Source organism: Babylonia areolata, chromosome 5, assembly GCF_041734735.1.
Source record: "Babylonia areolata isolate BAREFJ2019XMU chromosome 5, ASM4173473v1, whole genome shotgun sequence".
In the NCBI taxonomy this organism is placed as follows: domain Eukaryota; kingdom Metazoa; phylum Mollusca; class Gastropoda; order Neogastropoda; family Buccinidae; genus Babylonia; species Babylonia areolata.
Window position 1 is genome coordinate 13,383,632 of NC_134880.1, and position 26,036 is coordinate 13,409,667.

Here is a 26,036-nt window from a genome sequence, read left to right on the forward strand (position 1 = left end):
CATTTTGATTGTGTTCTGGCCAGTAGGGATGTGGTTTTCTGCCAGCATAACATCCATTGGTCTTGAGGTCCATCGTGGTACAGCAGAACTCCCTCTTCGGGTCTTATGCCCCCTATTTGTCAGCCACAGTGCTGAGACAAACAGGGAGGTTGCCCCCTACTTGGCTTGCACTTTCCAAGGTCATCGTGGGTCTGTGTGGGTTTTTTTAAGAGGCCGCCAGCCTGGGTTTCTCACATTGCAACTCTGCCTAAGCGGCTGTGGCTCAGTCAGCAACAGCCCCAGTCTCAGCAGCACAAGCCTCTTCCCTTTTGAGCATTCTGCCTTGTGGAAAGCCAGACCAAAAAGTAAAACCCATAATGACTCCGCCCCTGTTCAGCATCTCAAGCCGCCCAACCCTTGCAAGCAGGGATTCTCCAGAGGCATGCTGTCCAGTAGCGTGACATTGGACTCAGTGATTGCGTTGGTGCTAGCATATATACATGCTACCATGGGCAGAGGACCGCCCTTCTCTAAGGCCTTTTCAGAGATGGGGATCTCTCAATCTGTTACTCAAGGGTGCAGTTTCGGAACTTACGGCCCCAGGTCAGAGTTTATTCGTCTATGTTGGTTCCAAGATGACAGGCTTATCTTGGGTCAGTCGCAGGTCCTGTGTGAGATTCATGCCTCTGGAATGCTTGATCGGTGCTCTCAGCTCGGGTTCGTCACTGACCATGAGAAGGGATGAGATTCAACACTCTGCCCATGACAGTCTCTCCAAGACAGGACTGCTTGGATCGATTGGCGGCCCTTCTCCTGTGCTTCAGTCATTTCTCCAACATGACAACGAGAACTCTTAACCTCTTTTGGGCATGATTGAGTCGCTGATGCCCATCTTGATCCTGTACAGGGTCCTCTAGCTCCCTCTTCAGTGGGAGCTGAAACTCCACTGATCTCAGAAGACACAGCCTTGGGAGATAGAGATCAGCCTGGATGAGTATTTTCATCTAGACAACGTCCACATGGCTACTCTCCTCTCATTTCTTCTCACCAAAGTGTGCCCAAAGCCATTCCCCAAACCCCCACAGTCTTCAGTTGGCGCTCTTCACAGATGCATCAACTGTGGGTTCGGGCGTTCACACGGAAAAACTACATGTGGCGGGGACTTAGTCCTCGGAGGACCGCAAGTGTTGTGTGAATATTTGAAGGAGGCCTCGAGTAAGATATGGGGTGCGGGAGCTGTGGTTCCGACCGTTGATAGACCTCTTTGAGACGATGCTATACAAGAAACTCCTGATTTATGTCTCAGTTGCTTCACCTGCGTGCATTGCTGCTGTAAGGTCCGAGTTGTCCATCAGATTTGAAGCTTTCTGCCCCTCGAACAGCCTCTGTTCTTAGGGCCATATCTGTTGGAGGCACCTCCTCAGACCTTAAATCGTTGGTTTCTGGTTCGATAAGGTCGGGGACTGATTCGTTGTATGAGTTCTGCTGGCGCGCATGGCTGGAATGGTTATTTGACAAAGTCCTGCCTACTGACTTTTATAGCATGCGCCATGCAAACTGTCTTGCTCACAGCTCCACAGGGCTTTTCCTCGCAACTAGTTCGTTCGATGACGCAGATCGGCTATCTGCACTAAGATCAAGCATCTTGGAGGTCCTTACTTTAAAGCGGACTTCCTTCCTAGAGAACTATCCAGTGGGGACTTCTCAAATAATCTCACAACCCCAGTATAGTTCCTTTATGATACTTGTTCAGTGTTCAAGATTTCTTTAGGAAAGCACTGTTTTAGTTCTTGTGTTCTATCCCGTTTGACATTCTTAATCTCGTAACTACGTTTCTTCTTTTGCAAGCCACTGACCGACGTAGGAGTCAGATGCATCACACTCCGTTTTCTTCCGGAGATTCCAGCTAAGAACAAAGACCCATATGTGCCTTCCCCCTCTTTGAGAATAAGACCCTTGTCTGACATCTTACCCAAGACGAATGAAGACCAATATCTATGTCTAGTCGGGTGTCTCAAAATACTACTGGGATAATTTTGAAGCACACGTTGCTGTCGGAGACGCCTTCTCATTTCAAACAGTGAGTACTACAAGGAAGACATTGTTGCTGGCATTATTTGTCGTCGTTTTTCTCAGATAGGTCATTCTGAAAGCAAACTCTCAAGCCCATAGATACATTAGATGCTTGAATCCGAGAGAACATGAGGTGCTTCATGACCAGTTGTCCGTCCACATTGTTCTTGCTGTAGTTCACATAGGACATTCTTTGTCGGCCAAGGAATGATGCAGTAAGCTGGGAAACAGTGCTGACTGGCTTTGTAGACGACGGGCTTGGCGTAAGCATCTTTGTACTGTTGGTACTGAGTTAGCCAAAGAAATCTGGCCAGCACAGAGCAAACCGATAAGCCTGGTTTGCATCGATCTGAGATAGTAAGTATATTCAACCAAACAGGGAGTATATTACAACCCCATCCTCTTGTTTGTAAGAAAACTTCATGATTTGGAATGCTTAATCCTCCCTTGTGAATACCATGAACACAGTATTGCCTCCAAGTTTTTATCATTTTTGTTATCCCATAAGTCGTGGCACATTTTTGTAAATGCTCGATCTGCCTGTAGGCGAGTGAAATATCCACAAATAAGTTAAGATGGAGTTTAAGAATTTAATACTGCTACCCTTGCATGCAATTGGTGCCATTTTTTTCAAGCATATTCTGAATAATTTTTTGGCTTTATTTGTTTTGGAGAGTATTTCTTTCAGTCGTAAGATAAAAATCCTTAATCGGAGCCTTTGTATTTTCAACTCAATTGGATTCCATTTGTGAATTTTTGTAACAACGATTCGATTTTTAAATCTCGAGATTACTTGTGTAGTATACTAGGTGTTATCAAAGACCGTATATGGAGAGACCAACTGCTGGCTTTTGTGCGCTTGCTTGGGAAAGTGAGGTCAGAGGATGAGTAACGTCCCTTGTTATGTTCTTGCTATGGAACGCCGTGCAATATTTACACCAGAGAAGACAGATGTGAAAAGAACAATAAACCTGATATTCCGCAGTGGTGGTCAAAAGTTGTGAATATATCATTCAAAACACCTATTAGGTTGTAGCTATATTTTTTGTTTTGTTTTTTCTCACTGATAAAGTTGATTTTGTTTATAGTGTCTGTATGTGTGTGTGTGTGTGTGTGTGTGTGTGCCGGGATAAAAGAGGATATACAAAGAAAGGTTTGATTAGAACAGTGCTATACGCATCCCGTAAGTATTACATATATCAATATAATCAAATAAATTAAGAACGATCAAATACAATGATAACAGATGATATCTTAAGTCACACAACAGAAAGACTCCAGTTGGACTGTGTAACAGGGGTCCAGCAATCCTCTCTCTCTCTCTCTCTCTCTCTCTCTCTCTCTCTCTCTCTCTCTGTGTGTGTGTGTGTGTGTTTTCATTTGATTTAAATCCATTTCACTGTGTGTGGGTGTGTTTGCATACACATGTGAGTACGTGTGTGTATATGTTTGTCAATATGTGTATATTTTATGTGTATGCGTTTCTGTGTTTGTGTCATCAAGTCCAAAGTGCATGTATATTCTATGCATCTCAAGAATGCAAGTCCATGTAAAACTTGTAATTAAAAGTGTACATTTGCATGGAAAACATTGCTGCACTTGAATCAGGGTTATTTTCTATGATAATAAGAACATGGAGTATGTTGCACTTGTGAGTTTGTTTCATTTTCTTCCATCAAATACAAATGGAAGTGAAACAGTCATGAACCGAGTACAGATAGACACTTTCATCAACTTGCAGTTTCCAAACAGCAGTTAACTGTCAATCTTCACAAGGCAAGAGTTATTGAGACAGAAGTGTTTTCACATTAGGTCAGTATTTACATCTATGTTTCCTAACACACATAGAATGGCATAACAGAAGAGAATGTCCAAAGTTATTTCACTTACATTAAAAAGAATAAGACAGTGTTCATGGTATCTCACATAAAAAGAATAACATAAGAACAATGTTGAAATAATAACAGTCGGCGGAGAAACGATACATTCCGTTCCGTCTGACTAAGTCTGAGACCCATGTGCCTGATTAAGATGGCTTCCATCTCATTCTGATATAAATAAATTCAGAAGTATTCCATACCCCACTTCGTCTTTTGAACCCCTCCCACCCCCCGAACCCACCCCACCCCTTCTCCCCCTCCCTCCAAACGGCTGCATGCCACAATTATACATGAAACAAGCATTAGAATACGCAACATCACTGCAAATAAAAAAACCTCTTTGTTTCTTTTGCATCACTTGTTTTCTTGTGTGAAGAGAATGAATCGTTTAGGGGTCATAATTCCTCAACCGTCCTCCCTAAACCAACGCCAGTAGTTTTGTCTTTCATGTATCCATTCCTCAAACAGCATAGCATCACCACCTTTGCAGCTGTAGCCCCAATTTGGATGTTTGCAGCCTCTATGACCGAAGAACAACTGAAAAGTATGACCTCAGTGGTTAACAAGTGGAAATTCGCCGTTTCGGAAACGAAGAAACAGAGAAATGGAGAAATGGAGAATCGTAAAAATAAAACCCAAGTCACCAGCGAGGGTCGCAGCTGCTCGACCGGCATCGGGTTTATTGGCTCCAGAATGCAGAACACGATCCACTGCGTAGTCAGCGACATCTTCTTTGAACTCTTTATCGACTTCTGCATCGTCCTCAATACCACCTTGATGTCCGTGGAGTACCATGGAATGACTCAGCAGATGGAGGATGCCATCCACACCAGTGGCACGGTGCGTGGACTAACGTAGTTGTATAAGTACATCATCATATTTGATCTTCTTTCATGACGGAAGCGGAGTAAGCATAGACATGCGGATTTTTTTTTTCTCTCGCACCCTGCCCTCAGGATCAACAGAAAAGAAAGGAATAATAAGAAAAGATGAATGCAATTACTGAAAGAGGCAGGGCGCATACACAAACGTATATACATGCACATGCATAAACATACACATCCCAAATAAACAAATGCATCACACACACACACACACACACACACACACACACATATATATATATATATATAAAGAGGAACATCTTCAGTGACAATTTTGTGCACCAACAGAGCCTAGTTGTATTCTAAGCTTAGACACAATGGCCTATTTATAATCATCAGTTGTTAATGAGTTGGGTATTGATATAACTAGTTTACGAGTGCGTTCATATAATCTGTTTAAAAGTTTTAGAACATTTGCATTGACTTAATTCCATAGTGTCCAGACATAATTTATAATTTATTGAAAACACACACACACACACACACATATATATATATGTGTGTGTGCCTATTGGTTTGCTCTGTATTTTCGTGAAATTTCTTGGCTAACACAGTGTTAAGACGCCTCTGTCTTCTGCTCAGCCTATCAGTGCAATTCCCAGCCGTAAGTGCATCGTTGTTTGGCCAGTGGATTATCAAGCTAAAGTTAGGTATTTGCTCTGATCTTGCCTTAACCTTTTAGCCTTTAAAAAGTGCTTTTGCTTGTTTGCTTGAGTGTGCGCGCGCTCACATAAACATACATATCTATACGAGTACACACACTCTCGTGTACACACACGCGCGCGCGCGCGCACATATATTCATACGAACACACACACATACACCTATTCATGCGAACACACACACACACACACTGATTCCATGAAAAAGTTGAACACCGATAAAATTCACCGTCATATAGGAAAGAAAGAAAAGGAAACGGGAGAGAGAGATACAGGCAGAGAAAGAGAGACACAGAGACAGGGAAGAATGGGGTGGAATGCGCAGAAAAATAACGACATATATCTTTTTATGATTTTGTATGTTAACGTTTACTCGTTGCTTGTGGACTTTCTTCATATCTTTTCTTTTTTCCCCTTTCGAGGACTGGATGAAAAAGTAACTGTTTGCTTATTCTGTTTCCCACAGAAACAAAATTCATCTCTCTCTCTCTCTCGCATTGTTTAGTGTTCAGGCATCATGTCAGCCCCATTGTGAACCTCCACTCCTTTGACATGGGCAGAAGGCCTGGTTCAATAAAACATGGTCTTGTCTCTTTCTCACGCACCCACTATCATCTTTATCATATTGATCATCATAATACTATAATCGTATCTACACCGATTTGTTTTTGTTTTTTTTACTCTGACAACTGGCGACAATATGTGCAGTGAGGGTCTGTACAAATTGTCGCCGGCGACAATATGTGCTGGGCGATAATAATATATGCAGTGAGGGGTCTGCACGTATTGTCGCCGGCGACAAAAAAATGCAGGGGCGACAATATATGCCGCAACACACCTCTATCACCCCACGTCAGAGCATCGCTGTATCCTCATGGGAGAGGATACTGGTGTGATCATCGCTTTTCGGCCCCACTTACAAGGCACCTGCAGGTCAAGGGGGTGAGGTCTGTGACAGGCGTTCGTGCTTTCCAGCCCCCATTCCACAGGACCTCTGGTACCTTCAAGAGGGTATGACGAGTGTGAGTTGATGCAAGAGCAGCTTTCCAGTCCTTCCCATGAACCTTTGATCTGGGGACTAAAAGGGGTATGTGGCAGCCGTCCATGTCGCACTCCAACCAACTCCAACCCCCTCTAGACCAGGGCTAGCTCCCATCACTGGTTTTAGCCCAGCACTGCTTACCCATTAGTACGTAGTGTCATTCCAAGTGTGCACACTGCTGCAGTGGAGGGACCAATATTAATGGTCGTTCAGAATGGCCTTCACTGTTACCAGCACCTCCTTCACGGGACCTAGCGTCTCCTGGTACCACTATTCAATTTGCGGAAGCAAAGACTTTCTGCCCCCTGTTTGGAGATGACTGTGTATTCCTGCCTTCACAACACTAGTGTCCGCCCCCCCCGCCCCCCGGAAGTGATCCAGCCCTGGGGCCGTATTCAAGACAAAAATCATTTTGCCTGAAGGCAAGTTACCCTTGACAGGGCAGGGATCCGCAGTTACAGTTTACTTTGAAGGCTAAGTTATCTTCGTATTCAAGAAACACCAAGTGCACTCAGGCAGCTAACCTGTGGTCTATAAATAAATATCCCGGGGGTTTCCGTCTGTGCATGCTCTTTGACCACGCCACAGTGTGACAACTATATATTTATATTTTTTTTTAAAACAAAAAACAAACAAACTTCAGTGGCAAAGCATCGATTAGAGTCACCAACTTGTCAAATCTAGGGGCCACTTTCGCATTCTGACACGTTAGTCCAGGAAAATTAGGCTAATTATATTAGACAACCTGGAGAAAATCAAAATAGTTTTTAAAACCTTGCACACATTAAGTTCCATTATTGGTGATTACTATGTGAAAAGTCGGCAGAAATGCCTTCCCAACAACACTGCCAAATATCATTTTGTCCAAACCAACCCTTTTGACAGTTTGGCGTAAGACCCAGATTGGGGGTGGATTCCTGAGGAAGACCATATGGGTACTTAATCTCATCTCTAAGTCAAAATTTTACTGTAGTTCTCTTCTACTTGCATGGGAATAAACCAAAAATACATTGAATTGCTTAAAAACAAATAAACAAACAAACAAACACACACACACACACACACACACACACACACACACACACAAACCGCACCTGAATTCCAATATCCTTTCGTACAACAAAATAGCATGGCTGTGTATTGCTTATGGACTGAAAGCTGTTTTACCATGGTTTATTCACACTAACCGAAAGAGTTTTACGACAGGTAGATACACAGGGGAAATGTCCCACACTATATGACATTTTAGTGTATAATAATGAAAGGAAAATACTTGATCTCGTGCTGTTGGTAGATTTTGAGAAGGCATTTGACACTACTTGATTGACGTTTATTTGTAAGAATTTTGATTAAAATAATTTTTGCTCTGAAATAAATGAATAAAAGCTTTCTATACACACATCTGTATGTATTCCTGTTAATTACGAATATTCGTACACAGTTCGGTATTAATCATGTTATAAGACAGGGAAACCGACTATCTTCTTACTTGTATCTGTTTGTCTGCAGAGATATCAGATATGCTGCATGAAAATGAGAAAAATAAATGATATCCATAACAATGAAGGTCAAGCCATCACAGTTTGAAGAAGAAGCGAAGAATCCTTTGTTTAATCTGTTAGAATTCTTACTTCTTTTTTCCCCCAAAAAAACATCTGGTATGAAAGTAGATGTTCACAAAACTCAAGCAGCTGGGCCAAAAAAAAAAAAGGTATCAGACAAACTACCTGGATGACAAGAATTTTTATTGGGACCAAGGCAGTTTTAGATGCCTTGGAATCGTTGTAGCAACATGTATATATAGAATTCTACATTCAATGATGATGGTGAAATAGCTGAAATAAGGAAAATGTTAAATATCTGGAATGAGTGTCAGCTTACTACTTCTCGACAAAAACGCCACTGTCTTAAAAACTCTCTTTATGTCAAATTTATAATACTTTATTGATATCTCAGATATTGATGATGCTTTTTTTTTTCGAAATAATTTGACAGTATTTTCTTCAGGTTATTGTGGAATGGCAGACAGAATACAATTGATTTTTTAAAATGTGTACGTCAACCATGTTCAAGAGGCAAACTAAAATGTTAAAAATATATATCACTTTCTGTCAAGTGTTGAACTCAGTTGGTTAACCTTTCCCGTACGTCGCCTAAAATTTTGCGCGCCGTACGTCGTGGGTGTGCAGAAACCCATGGTTTCTAAGAAGGAATGACCCCTCGCTGTACGTCGTGGGTGTGCAGGCACCCATGGTTTCTGTGTACGAACTAACCCTTCGCTGTACGTCGTGGGTGTGCAGGCACCCATGGTTTCTGTGTACGAACTAACCCTTCGCTGTACGTCGTGGGTGTGTAGGCACCCATGGTTTCACTGAAGAAATAAGACCTTGCCGTACGTCGTGGGTGCACAGTAACCCACACCTGTCCGTAAAGCAAATTTGACTTTTCTTCAGCAGACTTGCATGCGCAGTTTCCACTTGTGCGTGTAGGCTATTTACTCCAGTGCTTGACCAGGCGCATTGTGAATAAGTTTTGCCCGTGAGAAGAGAATGTTGTTACTTACAAAAAACGGTTTGGTTTTTTGTTTTGTTTTGTTTTTGGGTTTTTTTTGTGTGTGTGTGTGTGTGTGTTGTTTTTGTTGTTGGTTTTGTTTTGTTTTTAGCGGCTACACGCCCATCCTCTTTCGGTCAAGGCAGATGCCCTAACATAGCAGCAACAGCCTGGTATCAGTCCCCCCTTCCCTTGGCCTAGATCTCGGCATTCCTGGCTGGCTGGCTGGCATTTTTTTTCTTTCTTTTTTTTAGCCATAGTCGGGTTTTCTCTACTTTGAACAGATTAGGATAAGAATAAAATTTCTATATCAACTATCTTTCTTTTTTTAGCCATAGTCGGGTTTTCTCTACTTTGAACAGATTAGGATAAGAATAAAATTTCTATATCAACTAGATTTTAGATCAATTGATTTCAGACTTACAAAAATATCCAGTTCTTAGAAAGGCACTTTAATTCCAACTAGATAAAAAGCTATCAATCAGTTGCTCCCGATCATTCTCTACAAGAAAAACAGTTCATTCAATATTGTTGAAGATATCTAGTGCAATAAATATTGTTTTCTGAAATTAGTTACAACTTTAGAGTAAAACTTGCCGCAGACTTGAACCGGGATACGATCAACAAAAGACAAGGTCACTCTCATCTCTCTCTGTAGCGAGCCCAAGTGACGTCATGTCGACAACGCGTGGCGCGCAAGCTTTGCATGGGTGGCTCCACACCCACGACGTACGGCGTGCAAGGTTTATTCTTTGGGAGTATGGGTGTCGTCACACCCATGACGTACTGGGACATTAATTGATTAATAACTTCTTTGTTTATGTATAAAAGAAAATAATGTTCAGTGGATATGTAGTAAACTATATTATGGACAAAGTCATGAAATTATGTGGAAGTGGCTTCAATATTACTTGAGTTACAGAGCAAAAACACTTGTCTGGGTGATTTCACACCCACGACGTACGGGAAAGAACTGTTTATCTCGATTCTCATTTGAAGGTACTTGTTATGCTTATGAATCTAGGCATTGATAAGTTTAGAACACGTGGCACATATTTTGGAAATATATTGATAAACACTGCATATTGCATATTCTGGTATGGTATTTTGTAATATGAAAGTATAATAATTGAACTATCTGCCTCAACTATACATGATGTTAATGCCGAATGTATTATCACAGCATAAACATTTTGGTTAGTAATCATACACGGTTTCTGCTGGATTAATTTCCAACGGGTATTATTAGATTGATCATCCATTGAAGACGGTGTTCCTTTATTTTTATTTTTATTTATGTTTTTCATCATAAATATCGAAATGTGAAGACTTTACAGTGTTGTAGCTTCATTGAAACAATTAAGAATTTTCAAAATACAATGGGTATGTTGTATCAAGGTACAGAATGCAAAAGCAAATTATTTCAATAACAAACTGATAAGAAAACATTAGGACACAACTACACGTAGACGGACTGATTCACTGCCTCCAGGAGTAATGATACGGAACACCTCATTTCAAGAATGGAAATGGAAAAAACATTTTTGGAAAGTGAAATCAAACAACAGTGGACTGCTAGCTAACTGTTTTTCTGCCCCATAATCTGCTTCTGTTTTATTGGCAATACTTCCACGCCGCTAATTCCGAGTTCTCCTTACACAGCCACTCCTAGGTTCATCTGTCGCAGTCACAGTGTCGACAGTCGGCCACAGGCAACCATCGATATCAGGTCGTCAGGAGGCCGCACACCAGAGGAGACCCTGCACTGCTGCTGAGTCACTTCGGTGGTGTTCAGTAGTGCCTATTCTGATTTAACGTACTTAGGACACCACCTACTAAGCCCCCTACTGACGACAATGATTGCTTAGTCGCGGAGCCAGACTGAGTGGGCGTCCCCCTAGGGTGGAGACCGCCACCACGTCCCTCCTATCCAACATCAGTCCCCCATGAATCTGTTGACACCAAAGACCTTGACAGGACTCACTCCAAGCATGGAAGTGGAAGGAGGGAGGGGGGCGGGGGGTCGAAAATGAGTTCACCATTAGAGCAAGGCATGAAAGGCAACAAAATACGGGACTTTTTTTTTCTAATTGATGATGAAGGTGGATGATTCTAATGATGATTATGATGACGATGTTGCTACAGATGTCCGTTTACGCTTTGGGACCATGTGACAAGGCTGTACTCTACGCTTCCTTTCATAATGATATCCCAGCGGTTAACAAGGCCCGAGAGATACAGACACTTGCTGTGTTGGTTAGGAAATTGGAGCAATTCACCCGAAGACGCATCCGTGAAGTGGATGATACTCGACTGTGTGGTCCCAGTCTTCCCATTCAAGCCAGCAGCACACTCAACACTGGGTAGGAGCCGTCCGCGGGCCGAGAAACCCACCCCCGCTGGGAATCGAACCCGCGTCCTCCCAGCCGTCACTCCGCGCCGATAACCACTTTCCGACGTTGGATGGTAGCTGAAATGGTTACAGTTGAGGCTGTCACATTGAGGCCCTCTACGAACATTGTGGTCCCTCTACGAACATGATGCGATGCAGACACTGATTATGGCAATAGGTCTGAAGATGTAATAAATCCGACCCTGTATGCCTCTTTGTTGTATTGGTACATGATGCATGTTAAACATTTGGTTATTAGTTTTATCTGTTGATTTGCATGTGTCTGTTTATTTTGTGTACATGTGTTAGTATAAACTGGTGTTTGGAACGGACAAAAAAGCATTCCAGTTCAAAGTGACAAGGGAAATCGTTCTTCCTCCTTCATCGGCTTGGACGTGAGGATTTGTTCGCAATATTCGCGGTTTCAGCCCGGGGCTTGTAGTACACGGCTTTGGCACAATGCACAACAACGAAAGCAATTGCTCTCTACCTTTCTTTAGAAGGCCAACACCACTTTGGTGTTATATTTTAGATTAGGAAGCCAGCGATCAGAATGCCATTACTCTCTCAGCTGGCTTGAACGTTCTATGTTAGTGTCGACTCATCAGGGGAAAACTAAACAGGGGCACAATTTTTTTCGATGCATGCGAGGTGTCTATATAAATGAGGTCGAGTTAAGCGAGAAAAATTTATTGAGAAAAGTAAGGCTCCTGGCCAGGGCCAAGTAATTGTGTCGAGTTACATGACGAGACAACTCAAGCGAATGTGATTATGAGGATAAATGTGCTCACTTCCATTGCTTGTACAGCTGAAGCAGCAATGTCAGTTTGAATTTGAAGGATATTATAAACATTGTCCCTACCATCCAAATTTCGGACGTATATTATCACAGCGAAAATGATTTTAAAAAAAAAATTTAAAAATGAACGCGATAAATTTCCATGTTGCTGGGCATGAATTTTGGCGGATTTTTCATAGGATCAAGTTTAGGTCCTGTTCTGTTTGTGTGCAAAGTATAAAAACTGTTGTGATATTTTCCACCCCATTCTCGATTTATGCTGTACTACATTGTCCTCCCTGCTTTTCAGCTAACTGTAAAAATGAAATGAAATAACGGAGTTCGGATTTAAATATTTCTCTGCAAAAAACGAATTTTGATGATCTGCAAACTTCGGGCATTCCAAAGTTTATCATTTGCAAGTGCACTCCACAGCTACATGCGTCAATCATACGGAATATAGTGACGTCTGCCAGTCTCAGTTCGTCAATTTTGACTGCCAAGCGAACAAAGGATAAAATCAAACTATCAGAGGCCGTATTAAGACACGGTCTGTCAGCAAAACACCTGTTTTCCCTTTGCAAAACCAACGCAACAAAAGGATTCGTCATATTTACCTCTTCTTCGTGGGCAGTCACCCTTGGCAGAAAATAAGGGTAAATTTTGCCTTCAGGTTTGAAGAACCGCAGGCAGGTTTTTGTGTTCCTGAATACCGGATATTGCTAACCATCGGGCAGTTTGCCATGCCGTCAGGCAGATTACCCGCAGGCACGATGGTCTCTTGAATACGACCCCTGGCTGGAGCCTGAGGAAAATTTGACCAGGCCTCCTTTATAGTAATGATAATAACAGTACTTGTTCGATGCATAGTGGTCTCTAAGCGCCTCACATGAAACAATACATAAACAATCGCGCATAATGATATACCTCTGCACATGAAAACAATCTATACACACCAAGACAATACTACAAGTTGCAAATGCTAACAATCAGGCGCGCGCACATGCACACACACACACACACACACACACAGCACAAAATATGCCGGACACGCGCACACGCACAGAGTGCGCGTGGTTTATTTGGGTTTTTTTTTCTAAAGAGGACAGTGACGGAGATCCTTTGACGCTGAATAACGTGCAGAGGGTGCCATCATATCTTTATAGATCCCGAGGATGCAGATCTCTCGCTAAGCATTGTACCAGGCTGAACTCGACTCTGGCCATGCTGAGTATAAACATGCCCTGCCTAACCGAAAAACCAGTGCAGGAAATGTTCTTCGGGGTCTGTTAAACTCATAACTCATTTTTACATGTTCCCAAGAAAAGAAATGGGACACACACAGTTATTGCCCTTTGCATAAGGGTACCCTCTCACGTCCCTGTCAATAAAATCAAGACAATCGCAACTTCAAATTCCCATAAATCATATTCATATAAAGGAAAATGTGTTTTGAACGAAAATTCTTCAAATTAGTATTTTTTGTATTCTGAAGCAGGGGAATATGGCATATGGAAATGTTAGCCACAAAAACCACACGATTTTGCGACTCAAAGGCGATCCCTGGCAAAACAGCATTTTGGGGGTAGGGGAAGGAACTCGACCAGTGTGACTCCCCAAAGCGTCAAATATTCAACCAATTGTACTGAAATGATTTCTAGAAGACTCCTGCAGGTCTCTGTATAAAAATGATTTCAGAAAGAGTGATATTGAAGTGATGAAATAAAACAACCGGACAATTTTACGTTAATTCGTCGAAGATTTGATTGCAGGCCAATACAAACCTTAATTGTGAATGAATGAATGAAGATATTTCAAATCTGGATGTTTGTTCGTATAGAAAAGACCTTTATTTCCTTTATATGAATATGATTTATGGGGCTTGAAGTTGAGCGTGTCTTCATTTTTGAGCGGTGCGCGAGAGTGTACCCTTGTGACAAGGGCAGCAACTCAGAGTGCGTCCCAATTTTTTTCTTGAGAACATGTAAAAATGAGTTTAGCAGATCCCGAAGAACATTTTAAGACTTGTCTACATCATTCCTGGAGGGGGATGGGGGTGGAGAGGTGTACGGTAACCCCCTCGGCCTTGCGGACAAAAATTCCGAAGGACCAGGCCTGATGGTTCCAAGGGATTTCCTTTCCTTTGTCATTGCTAACAAAGCTGTTTCTTTTACTAAGTCTCCCCATACAAGCCAGTAAGTTTTCGTCACCCTTTCGCTTTGAATTCTTCATCAAGTTTAACATGGTACAGTACATGACTATGATACTGTGTATTGTGTTCCATGTTTGGTCAGATATACTGAAAATTTCAAACTCCAATGACAGTTCTTACCATGGTTCGCATGGGGCATTCTTTGTTGGCCACAGAATGATTCAGCACATAAGACTCTGATTGTTTGAGCCGACAACTGGCTAGGTAGAGGCGTTATAGTACTGAGTTATCCGCGAAGTTTTACCAACAAAGAGCAAACCGACAGGACTAGTCTTCATTAGTTTGACATGGTAAGTATATACAACCGAACAGGGAGTGCAATGCAAACTCCCCTTGTCAGACCAATGTAAATTTTTGTCAATGAAGATACGTAGTACACTGTGTGAATTTACTTCTTAAATTTTAACTCTAGAAGTAGAAATGTATCTGTTGACTTGCTTTGACGTTTTTTTCTCGCGATTATGCCTTTACATTTTACTTTTCTGTAAAATAAGACACATAATCAATTTTTGTTCATGTGACAAATTGGTTGATATTTTTTATTTCGTTCATGGGCTACAATTCCCACGTTCACTCGTATGCACGAGTAGGCTTTTATGTGCATGACCGTTTTTATACCCGCCATATACGCAGTCATATGCTGTTTTCGGGGGAGATATTTCCTTGTAATTTTGTTGTCATATTAGTACAGTAATTGGAATAAACTGCGATGTAGTTTGCAAGTAATCACAAAACATAAATACAGAGGCAGATGTTTGGGATACAGTGAAAATGATAAGACCAAGAAAAGAACCTTGGGGTACACCATATCGTATTGTCTTTAAATATGTTTTAGAAAACTAATGCATATAAGTTTCTATATGTTTGAGATGAATGATGAAATGAGCTGAACAGTAACTTCAGATAATCCACATGTAACTTGATATTGAAAGATGTTTTAATACTATAAGAAGAACGAGCAAACGAATCAGTAAAGAAAAACAGAGTATTGAGCGATAGGCCATTGGTGGTTAATGTGTTCAAAACAGGTATGGGCTTTTTGAGAAAACTACCGTTTTACTTACACAGATTAAGCGTAATTTACCAGTGCAACACTGCAGCATTATCATAGATTAATTGTTCTGTTTCTCCTCGTCAACAATGATCATGGTTCAGGTAGTTTATTTTCGTATCTTTGAAAGGTATTTAACTGACAGGTTAGTATGATTTTTGGCTCACGTTTGGAAACAAAGTGATATTATGTAATAAACCTGTTTCAGTTCTCTGTGTGTTATGCGTGTGTGTATGGTAAATCTATACGAATTAATTTTCTTTACAAATACTCTGTCAGCTAAAGATTTGGCTTAGAAAATGGAAAAGGTAAGTGCTTTTCACACATTCCAATTATGACAATACACTTCTGGGATCGGCACACAAATCGTAAAGATGCAAAACCAATGTTTCCACAGTCATTTTACAATTAGTGTTACACTTTTATTTCCTCGCCACAAAACGATGACACTTTCATCTCTTGTATTGACACCAAATCAATAGAATTTTGTTGAAAGGACTGGTTGTGTCCGAGGCGATTATTGTGTACATTGCATCCGAAAATCGAACACAAATATATGTTTTACTGGTTTTGTTCTTCCGACACGATCTATTGAATAGTTGACCAAACTAAAGCAGTCGCACCCGTCAAGATCGTAGCAAAACCACATGGCTACAAAGGCGTACCGCTGCTGGATGTTCCTTAGAGTCAAGGCATGTGTATAATATGTGCCAAATGAACTTAAGCATGGACACATGCTTCCGACTTGATCTTAGTGCTGTGGTTAAACAATTGAGTAACACTTTTTTTAATGACCGAAAGGATGATTTCCTCACCACCAAACATCTCCATCAGCTCTTTCATGCCCTCCCGTGTTCATAATGGCAGGCATATGAAGACGTTAACATTAACCTTGACTGCTTTTTGACCGAAGCGGAACCACTTTAACTTCATGAAGATCATTATTATGTACTCATCATTATCATGAACATTGTGCTCACCACCATCATTATGGTCATGATAATCATGATCTTCAATTAAGAAGACGGTTGCTGACTTTGGCAGGTGTTCACGCTAATCTTCGATTTGGAAGCCGTATTGAAGATCATAGGGTTTGGTATCAAGGGCTATTTCGGCAGGAGATGGAACCGCTTTGACTTCACCATATCTCTGATCAGCAGCATTAGCCTTGTCCTGCAACTGTTCATGACGACTAACACCAAGTGGTTGCAGTTCTTGACTGCTTTCAGGCTGGTAAGACTAAATCACCTTGTTCTTATTGTTCTTTCCTCCCCCCCCCCCCCCCCCCCCCCGCCCCTCCTGTTCCAGCTATTTCTCTAACGATAGACCTTAGTCTTGTTGTTGATCGTCTTCTTGATTTTTTTTTTTTTTTTTTTTTTTTTTTTTTTTTTTGTTTGTCTCGTTCTCGTCATTGTTTTTCTCTTCGCCCTCACAATTCCTTTTTTCTCTCTTTTGATACATCCTGCCGCTGCTGCTCCTTGTTTTTTTTTGTCGTTGTCCTCTTTCTCCTTGTTCCGGTCTGGGTTTTGTTGTTGTTTTGTATTGTTGTCTTTTGCTGCCCCTCCTTTCCTCCCTCTGTCTGCCTGCCTCCATGGCTGGCTGCCCGTTTCTCTTTCTGTCTCTCTCTTTGTCCTTGTTTAACGATGGTCTCTGTCTGCGTGACTGCCTGTCTCTGTGCAATATGATGTTTTGCAAAATACTATCAGGCGCACGCTTTTCCTCAGCTTACGAGAAAGCGAAGGACTGCGAAAAAGCGTGGTCATTCCCCTGCCACGCTCCGAATTGCGAGACAGTGTGGAAGGCACCATGTGTCAGAAAGCGTGGGAAGTGCCCTTTATTTTATTTTTTTATATAAAAAAAAACAAAACATTTCCTTTGCCATCGGGATTGGTTTCTTGTCTTGTTTTCATAACAGAGAGAAAAATGAGAGAAAAGGAAAAGAGAAAGGGGGATGGAGACAACAACCGTTATGACGGTGATAATAACGTTAGCGAAGACATCGACGGTGGTAACACTGAAATTGACACCAATTTATTGCATTTTACATTAGATGGATCATTGCAATGCATCAACATCGAAATTACAGCAAACAAGATTATTGCAATGTGTATCACTCAAACAGAAATATTTTCAAGACTTGAACATTGTCTTTTCCGACGGATGTAACATCAAAATGTAACATCTTTCTACATTATTGTGACAGAAAAAGTGTTTTTAGAATGCTTTATCATCGCGTAGGGAGCGTCAAAACGGGACCAAATCAAGTTGTGATGTTTCTTGTGATTTGTGAAAAGGCGTGACAGGTAAACGACCAGGCTTTCTCCCAATCCCGCGTCTTCTCGTGAAGTGAGGGAAAGCGTGGGGGTGTTATGTGTTCATGTATTTGTACGGTTTAAAAAAAAAAAAAATTATAATGTTGGTGTGTGTGCCGGCAGCTACGAATACTGAAGCTGGCCCAGGTGTGGCCGGCCATGAACACGCTGCTGACCATTATCGGCAACGCTCTGTCGGCGTTGGGCCAGCTGACCATCATCCTGGGCATCATCCTCTACATCTTCGCCATCATTGGCCTGCAGCTGTTCCATGACAAATACGACAAGTTCCAGTTCCCCAACGGCATTCCCAGGTATAGCTACTAGCACGTGGGTTGGGAGGAACTTTGAAATAGTAAGGCGATATGTGATTTTGTTGCTTTTTTTGTTTTTTGTTTTCTTGTTTTTGGTCAACGTTGACAAAACGCTTCTGCTTTCAGAACACTATCGCTGTCACGAAGACACTCACACACACGCCTTCCTTTAAGATGTGAGGAAGGGAAAGAGAGAGGGGAAGGTCGGGGCAGAGATCAGTGGGCAACACTAATTTCATCCTCGCCGTGTTTATTACATGCCAAAAAGAGGGTCCTGGATTAACTAGAATAAACTTGCTGAACAGTTGAATTGGTGACACGATTAACAACTCGGCACCCGTTATCTTGCCTCAAAGAACATTTAGTGGTTTGAATTGGTGGTGGGGTGAGGCTGGTGATGCCACTGGTCACTCTCTCGTGTTGAGGCCCGCTGGGTGGAGTGTGCCAAGGCGGGCGATAATATGTGACTCCATGTGTTTTCTGTATGTTCTGTTCAGTTGGTTCTGCCATACAGCTGCAATCTTGACATGAGTAAGACTATGGTAGGCGCTGTTAATGTGCTGACCGATGGTGTCACTATAGAAAAGCATGGCATGGGGGTAACGCGTGTTATCTAATTCACACACACACACACACACATATATATATATATCTTCCCCAGCAGGATTAACAAATCAGTACTTGGTCTGTAATCATATCAATATGGAAACCAAAAATATTCTCATTAAATTTAAATTTGCATTAATTGTACATTTTGATTTCAGTGAATTTTATAAGTTTACCCCAAAACGTTTAGAGTGATCGCATCGCCAGAAAATATGCTCGATACTATCTTTAACTTCTAAAGAGAAGTCACAATTATTACTATTTACCATTCCCGTTTCTTTTAAATTTGCATCTGTTCCAGTGATTCTGTGTATTATGGGAATTTATAGCCACTTAAGTTTTATATTTCATGAAATTTATTAAAAGTCTTTTCCCAATATATGTTTGTTCCCATTTTCTCATACCATTTGTGACTAGCATTAGGAAGTGTATCATCAGATGTCAAAGCCACGTAGTATGCCCGTGATCCCTTAGATAATTAGTATTTTACTTTTAAAATCCCAGGTATATCATGTGTACTTTGGTTTGTTGGCACACAAAGTGCTACCTGTTGAATGTATAATTTCATTGCTCTAAAAAATCTGGTGATTCCATTTTGGGTCAGAAATCTTCCATTGTTATTTAGAAAGTGTGAAACACAGTAAACCCCTTTGTTAATCCAGCGTCCATGATTTATCGTAATACTTCAAATCTTCAATTTATCATTATAGAAACCAGTTCTGACTGAGGATCTGTGTTTGATTTTGGGTTTGCATTGACATGGAAATTCCCTATGTGCCATAAAGTGTATTTCCAAAATTAATTGTTACCTTTAATTAGCAGTGCATAAACAGGTCCATAATTTCCTATTTCACTGAAAATGGAAACATTTCAGTTGCAATATTTTTCAATTTGTTTTGTAGTTCTGAACTTTCTCAACTAAGTTAATAATTAACTTCGATGTACTTTCTTATAATCATCTGGTATGTTTAAACTTCCTTTCTCCATACTTTTTGTTGTTGTCTTTCAACTTATCTTGTCTCGTTTGCCATTCCAAACAAACTGAAATAACAATTTCTGAGAATCATTTATTAAAAATGTACGGAAGATTTGGAAGGTAAATTAGTTTTGGTAAGATTAGATATTTCAATACTCGAAAACGTCCTAAAGGTGTAATAATTCTTTTTTTTTTTTTTTTTTTTTTTAATCCATATTTCAAACAGAGCCTTCCATTCAGATGGTTTTTCTGCAAATATCTTTTTATTTTTTTCAATCTTTAGCATTATTCGTAAACCATATTCCTAGTATCTTAAAAAATTTTTTTCTGGATCCCATTTAATGTTTATAGGTTGCATATACGTATATATATATATTTTTCCCACTTCCTAGCCATATAGCTTGTGGTTGGGTTTTTTTGTGTGTGCATTCATGAAAAACCCTGAAAACATGTCAGATCCTTCTTCCCCATGAACAGATCTTTCAAAGGATACAGCATCTCCAATATTCATCACCTAAACATCATCAGCAAATTGAGATATCATATATTCTGTATTATCAATTATATACATTTCATTTCTTTATCTGCTCTTATCATAATTGCTAATAATTCCACACATAGTATAAACAAATATGGAGAAAGTGGATCACCCTGGCTACAGCCCCTTTCTATGAGGAGCAAATCTGTACTTTGACCATTGACTACTACAGTCGATTTTATGGAGTCAACAAAAGCTTTATAGCTTGTAAAACAGAAAGATGAACTCAGCACGTAATTCACGTTTATTTGAATGTGTTCATTGAAAATTACTGTTGGGGAGAGATGGAGAGGGATGAACTTCTCTCTCTGTGTCTGTCTCAAGTATTTGATGAACGTGACTCAATCAGTAGACAGCAAGGCCGTGTGTATGAAAGGGGGAGGGGTGGGGGGCAGATTTCGAAGTACCGAAGACTGTCTTGGTGGAGTTGAAAAATTGCTTTGAATTGATGGAGTCAGCGAAGCGTTGAATTTGAGCTTTCTTTTCCCACCACTAGGATTATTTTTAATTCGTGACTTTGATTGTGTGCACACCTCTGGTCAACGTAACCCGAGTCACAGAAACGACGTCATGATAAAAATGTTCGGTGTGGGAGAATGTGTTTGATCCGCCGTTCATAATTTCATCGAACAGGACTTGTTCAAAGTCATTATTGTTTATATTACCGCAGAAAATGGAACATGGATTTTTTTCGATTGTTTTGCTCAGCAAACAAATGAATGCTCATAAGTGAAGATCATTGCATAACGTCACGAACAAGCCATTGAGGGGTGTAATTTGTGCCAAGTGAATTTTAGCCAGGAGAGATGCTTTTAACAACATCTGGTTTTTGTGGTTGGGTTACAATTTTTTTTTCAATTGTGAGGGGCGTATTCCTTTTCCTTGTTTTCTTTAACATACGTAATCACCCGTGGGCCATGAAAGCTTTGCATCTCGTGTTCCTACATTCTTGAGGAAATATCATGACACATATACCAGGGTTTTTTTTATTGGCCTCAACGGTGTAAACGTTGCTAATAAAGTGTCGCTACCCTAGTTGTTCAGGATGGCTATGTGGGTAACACACTTTAGGGGGTTTATGGATGTATACGTAACTGGCACGTGACACTGACCGTTGAATAGGAGAAATACTACTGGTAATGTCCAACTGGGTGTTGGTGGCGGACGAACTTCAGTGTATTGTCGTAGTTTAGTGCAGAGCGAAGTCTGCCTCTTCTGCAGTAGTTGAGCCAGTGGAGCAGAGACGAAGTTGTCAGTGTGAAGGGTGGAAGTTGACTGACTTGTTTACTGGTTGCTGTCTCAGTTGATGTCTGAGTGCCGGTGAGTTGTTGTCAGCAAGCGCTGTCTGCTTCCGCTTGTAAGAGTGACCGCCCTTTGGTGATGGCAGTCTCGGGGTAAATGTCTTATTATACCCCGTTTCACAACACTCCCCCTATCTTTATGATGAAAGAACCTTTTCCAGGGGGAGCAGCAGACGTACGGGCAGTCCTCACTAGCTGGTTGGCCAAGGTGCTCGCAAAACCAACAATCTCACTGGAAGAGCTGGAGGGCATTTGAGGCAGAGGCCTCCAACAGCTCTTCAGGGTGCAGCCTGATGGCAACTTCCATTTATTCTGGGTAGGCCTCCCACTCCTGCAGTGTGGTGTAGATGTTGGGATCACAGGAGGGGGCACAGGTCCCAGTCAAATGGACCTCCTTCCCAGCTGGCATGTAGGCACCATCCAGTAATGCAGACAAGCTAGAGCCAGCCTGAATCTGCATGACCTGGATGGTGTGATCCAAGTGGAAATGCACATCGAAGACTGGTGGCCAGGTATCGTCCATTGTCTCTAGGCTGGCCGTAAGGCCAGCACAGCTGATCTGCCATGGTTTTCGTCAGCCCAACGGTTGATCTGCCGGAGGTGATGAGGGTTGCTTTCCAATGAAGAATGGCCGTTGCCGAGGTCAATGGATGAAAGCTGTACACATCCAGGATAGGTTCACCCAAAAGGCGTGGCATGGCGGCCATTGCAGTCTGCTAACTCTGTGATGCTATTGTCAGCATCCGTCAGCCGGCCCTGCCATGCCATGAACTGCGCTAACTCGGGGAGCGTCATACCATAATCAAATGACAGCCACATCGTGACCTCAACTTCAGGAAAAAAAAGCAGAGTCGGATCCAGTCGCACGTTGAATTCTCTGGGCACGTGGCGTCCCAAGGCATGATCTTTATGTTCACCGCTTCCACCTTACACACTCGTGTTGCCACTGCAAGCGTCTTCAGCGGCCTCTTGAGGATGCGTGCCCAGCCTCTTGACTAGAAAATCATTGTGGGGAGGCTGTGACTGTCCGAAGTGGATGCCTGCACCTCCAAATCATGAGACTGAGGGACAGGGTGCACCAGTGCCCCTGTTTGGGGACGGTCAGTCACAGTTGACTCCCTGCAGAGCCCAGAGGACCCTTGCCATGCCCTCTTCCTTTGATGTCTCACTGTTTCCCCCCTCCTTTTGTCTTGGGGGTCCCAGGATCCATTACTCTGGGCTCTGGGGATCGCCGATTTCTGGTTATTGACCGGCAATCACCTCTGGATGACGATACCGAACCTGGTACCGTCTGGCTCCCTTCAGCTTGTCTGTGGCCGGTGGACATTTGGGGGAGCCAGAGTGCTGCATCCGCAACGCACTTCCTGGTTGTACCTGGTTGGCGCCAGTAGCACTGCCCAAATGGCCATCATGCTCCCGCTCAGAAAGAGCATGGGTTGGTATCTTCCCCGGAGTCACAGAGGGACTCTTCTGTGCTTTGGTCCGGTTCACCATGGGGATTGTCTGTGCAAACACACCCGGGCACCTGCAACTGACTCACTCAAAACATTGGTTGACACAACACATGAGTTCAGTAAGAGACACTGGTTTCCCACAAGCGCTCTAGTGTGGGTTCTCATTGGTCCAAGCAGCAGCTCAGTGGTGCCATTGAGTCTTGCTAGTGCACCATACCCCTGAGCTTTGCAAAAATGTGCCGGTTTTTCAGCATTGCTCCTGGTAGCTTGGGTCCGATACGAAAGGGTCAAACCCCTAGGAGATTCACCTTCTTTAGGGCTCCGACCTCCAAGGCCAGAATCCTTTCGGGTGAAAATGACTGCCCCCCCCCCCCCCCCCCCACCCACCCCTACCCCCCCCTCCGCGAGCTCGGCCTGAATAGGCTTTGCCTGACCAAGTCGTACCGGAGTCTGGGTGCCCGTAACCAGATTCACTCAGAGTTGCACTTAGATTTTGAGTCCTGCCCGCCCCACTCAGGCTATGTATTTTGCTCAATTTTGGGTACTGTGAGCGCTTATGCGGACTCCCATGAACATTAGCCAAAACTGGTGGATTCAAGGTTTTTGTCAGATCAGACTTAACACCAGATTGACCATTACCCCAAAAGGTGGTAGTCTCAGTGAATTCATCCTTACCTGTTACAGCTGTGTCCATCATGGCTGCCACCATGACTGTACGGATAAGACGTCAGACCTGTGACAGGTATCTGTACACTGACCTCACCTTTCACGGCTGTGTCCATCATGGCTGCCAACATGACTCCATCCAGATAAGACGTCAGACCTGTGAAAGGGAGCTGTACACTGACCTCACCTTTCACGGCTGTGTCCATCATAGCTTCCACCATCACCATGACTCTTGTGTGGGATAAGACGCCAGACCTGTAAAAGGGGTCTCAACACTGACCTTGTATGTAAGAGTCGTAGCTTCATCCACTTCTTGGGTGACTTCTCCCCACTGCTCCTGTGCCCTCAGACAGTATCTGCACACTGGAGGGTCTTGGAGAGGGGTGTCAGTCTGGACTGCCACTGAAATGGGTGTTGCAACAGGGGGTCCCTTCGGGTACACGCTAGGGTTGACTGCCTCTTCTTGTACTGGCAGTGCTCTGACTTCCAGTGTCCTCTATTCCTGCAGAAGAAACACCTCTTCCAAGCACCACTAGATGGCCTGTTAGGGCTTGTCACCCCCTGCTTGAATTGTCGAAACCACTCGAAAGACATGTTCATAAACATCTTATGCAATATCTGGAAAAAACAAACTTTTCCATCCTTTGCAGTCGGGTTTCCGACATCGTCACTCATGTCAAACAGCGTTAGTCCATCTGTGTGATCCATGGTTGTCTGGCATCAACTGCAGTGAAATCGTAGGCGCTGTTTTTCTTGACTTACAGAAAGCTTTTGATCTCGTTGACCACGAAATATTACTCACAAAATTGTCATTGTATCTCAGAGACCCCACCACGTTGTCCTTTTTCGAATCATTCCTTACCGACATAACACAACATGTATTCACCAATGGTAGATTCTCTTCTACGGGAGCAATAAAAAGTGGAGTTCCTCAAGGATCTGTTTTAGGGCCACTTCTATTCTGAATATTTATTAATGATCTTCCTTTGTCTTTATCAGACTCAAGAATCTTGTGTGACCTTTTTGCAGATGACACTTCCCTTCATTCCAGCGCTGTCACCATTGCCTCAGTTCAGAATTCTCTTCAAACGGGCTTAAATGATGTTTCTAAATGGTGCAAATCCAACTGTATGACATTCCATCCTAAAAAAAACAAAGAGTATGATTATCACGTCAAGACAAAAACACCAAGAAAATCCCCTTGTTCTCACCCTGAATGTCGATGATACCTCCATAGATCAAGTTCGCGAGCACCACGTCTTGGGAGTCATAATTGATGAAGAACTGAAATGGCAAGCTCACATTGATTCTGTCTGAAAAAGCTTGGCACAAAGTCTGTTCTTAATCAGCTCAAACCTTACATAAACAGTGAAGCTCACAAAATGTTCTTCCACGCTCACGGTCACGTCAACTATGCATCTGTTGTCTGAAGCTGTGCTGCAGATGTTCATCTTAAGCAACTAAATTCTCTCCACAAGAAAGCAGCCAGATTAATTCTACCAGATAACTCACTGTCAACGTTAGAAAAGCAAGCCAGATTAAATATCCTTCCACTTCAAAACCAGCTAGAATTCAACAAAGCATTACTCATGTACAAAACACACAATAACTTGGCACCACAATATCTCAAACGCCTGCTTACACGAGTCTCATGCTGATACGGCTCTAACGAATACATTTTGCCACGTACCCGAATTGATTTGTTCAAAAATAGTTTTGCATTTTCGGGTGCATCCCTGTGGAACTCCCTTCCTTTGCACATACAAACGGGCAGGTCTCTTCCTATTTTCAAATCAAGTCTGCATAAACATCTTCACCCCTTCCAACAGTAAATAGCTCTGATCTTTGAATTACTGTAGACAGTAACAAAGGGGTCAGTTATGTCTTATTTATTGTATCAGTTATTGTTGCTGTTGTTCTTTTCTTGCTTTCTCATTTCATCGTGTTTTGTTTTGCTCTTTTTTTTCTCTTTTTTTCTCTCTCGTTCTATTTCTTATGCATGCAAAAATCTGTTTATTTCGTTCTATCATAATCGTGACAAATGTCCAAGTAATATTGGTGGTGATAGTGGTAGTCACTGTAGTATGCTGCACTTGCCACACATAGATTTCAGAGACAGTAACAATACTGTACCTTTTGAACACCCGGATGTTTCTGGAACTTCTATACTGATGACATCTCTCTCTCTCTCTCTCTCTGACTCGCTGTCCTATCCATCTGTCAATCTTTGTGTGGGGAGGGAGGGGGTGCCGTTAGTGTGTGTGTGCATGCGTGTGTGTGTATGTATGTGTGTGCGCTCGCGCGCGTGCCGTGTGTATGCATGTGTGTGCACGGGTGTGGGTGTGTGTGTGGGGGCGGAGGAGGGT

At 42.3% G+C, this 26,036-nt stretch overlaps 1 protein-coding gene across 1 annotated transcript in view; it reads left to right on the forward strand.

Moving 5' to 3' along the window:
- LOC143282209 (sodium channel protein 1 brain-like) overlaps nucleotides 1-26,036 on the forward strand; it is a 147,542-nt gene that overhangs the window by 17,337 nt on the left and 104,169 nt on the right. Inside the window, exons 9-14 of the mRNA XM_076587811.1 lie at nucleotides 377-696; nucleotides 1,088-1,194; nucleotides 4,450-4,786; nucleotides 6,402-6,489; nucleotides 16,548-16,736; nucleotides 17,939-18,129. Coding sequence (XP_076443926.1) covers nucleotides 377-696; nucleotides 1,088-1,194; nucleotides 4,450-4,786; nucleotides 6,402-6,489; nucleotides 16,548-16,736; nucleotides 17,939-18,129 — 1,232 coding nt within the window. The remainder of the gene's footprint in view (nucleotides 1-376; nucleotides 697-1,087; nucleotides 1,195-4,449; nucleotides 4,787-6,401; nucleotides 6,490-16,547; nucleotides 16,737-17,938; nucleotides 18,130-26,036) is intronic.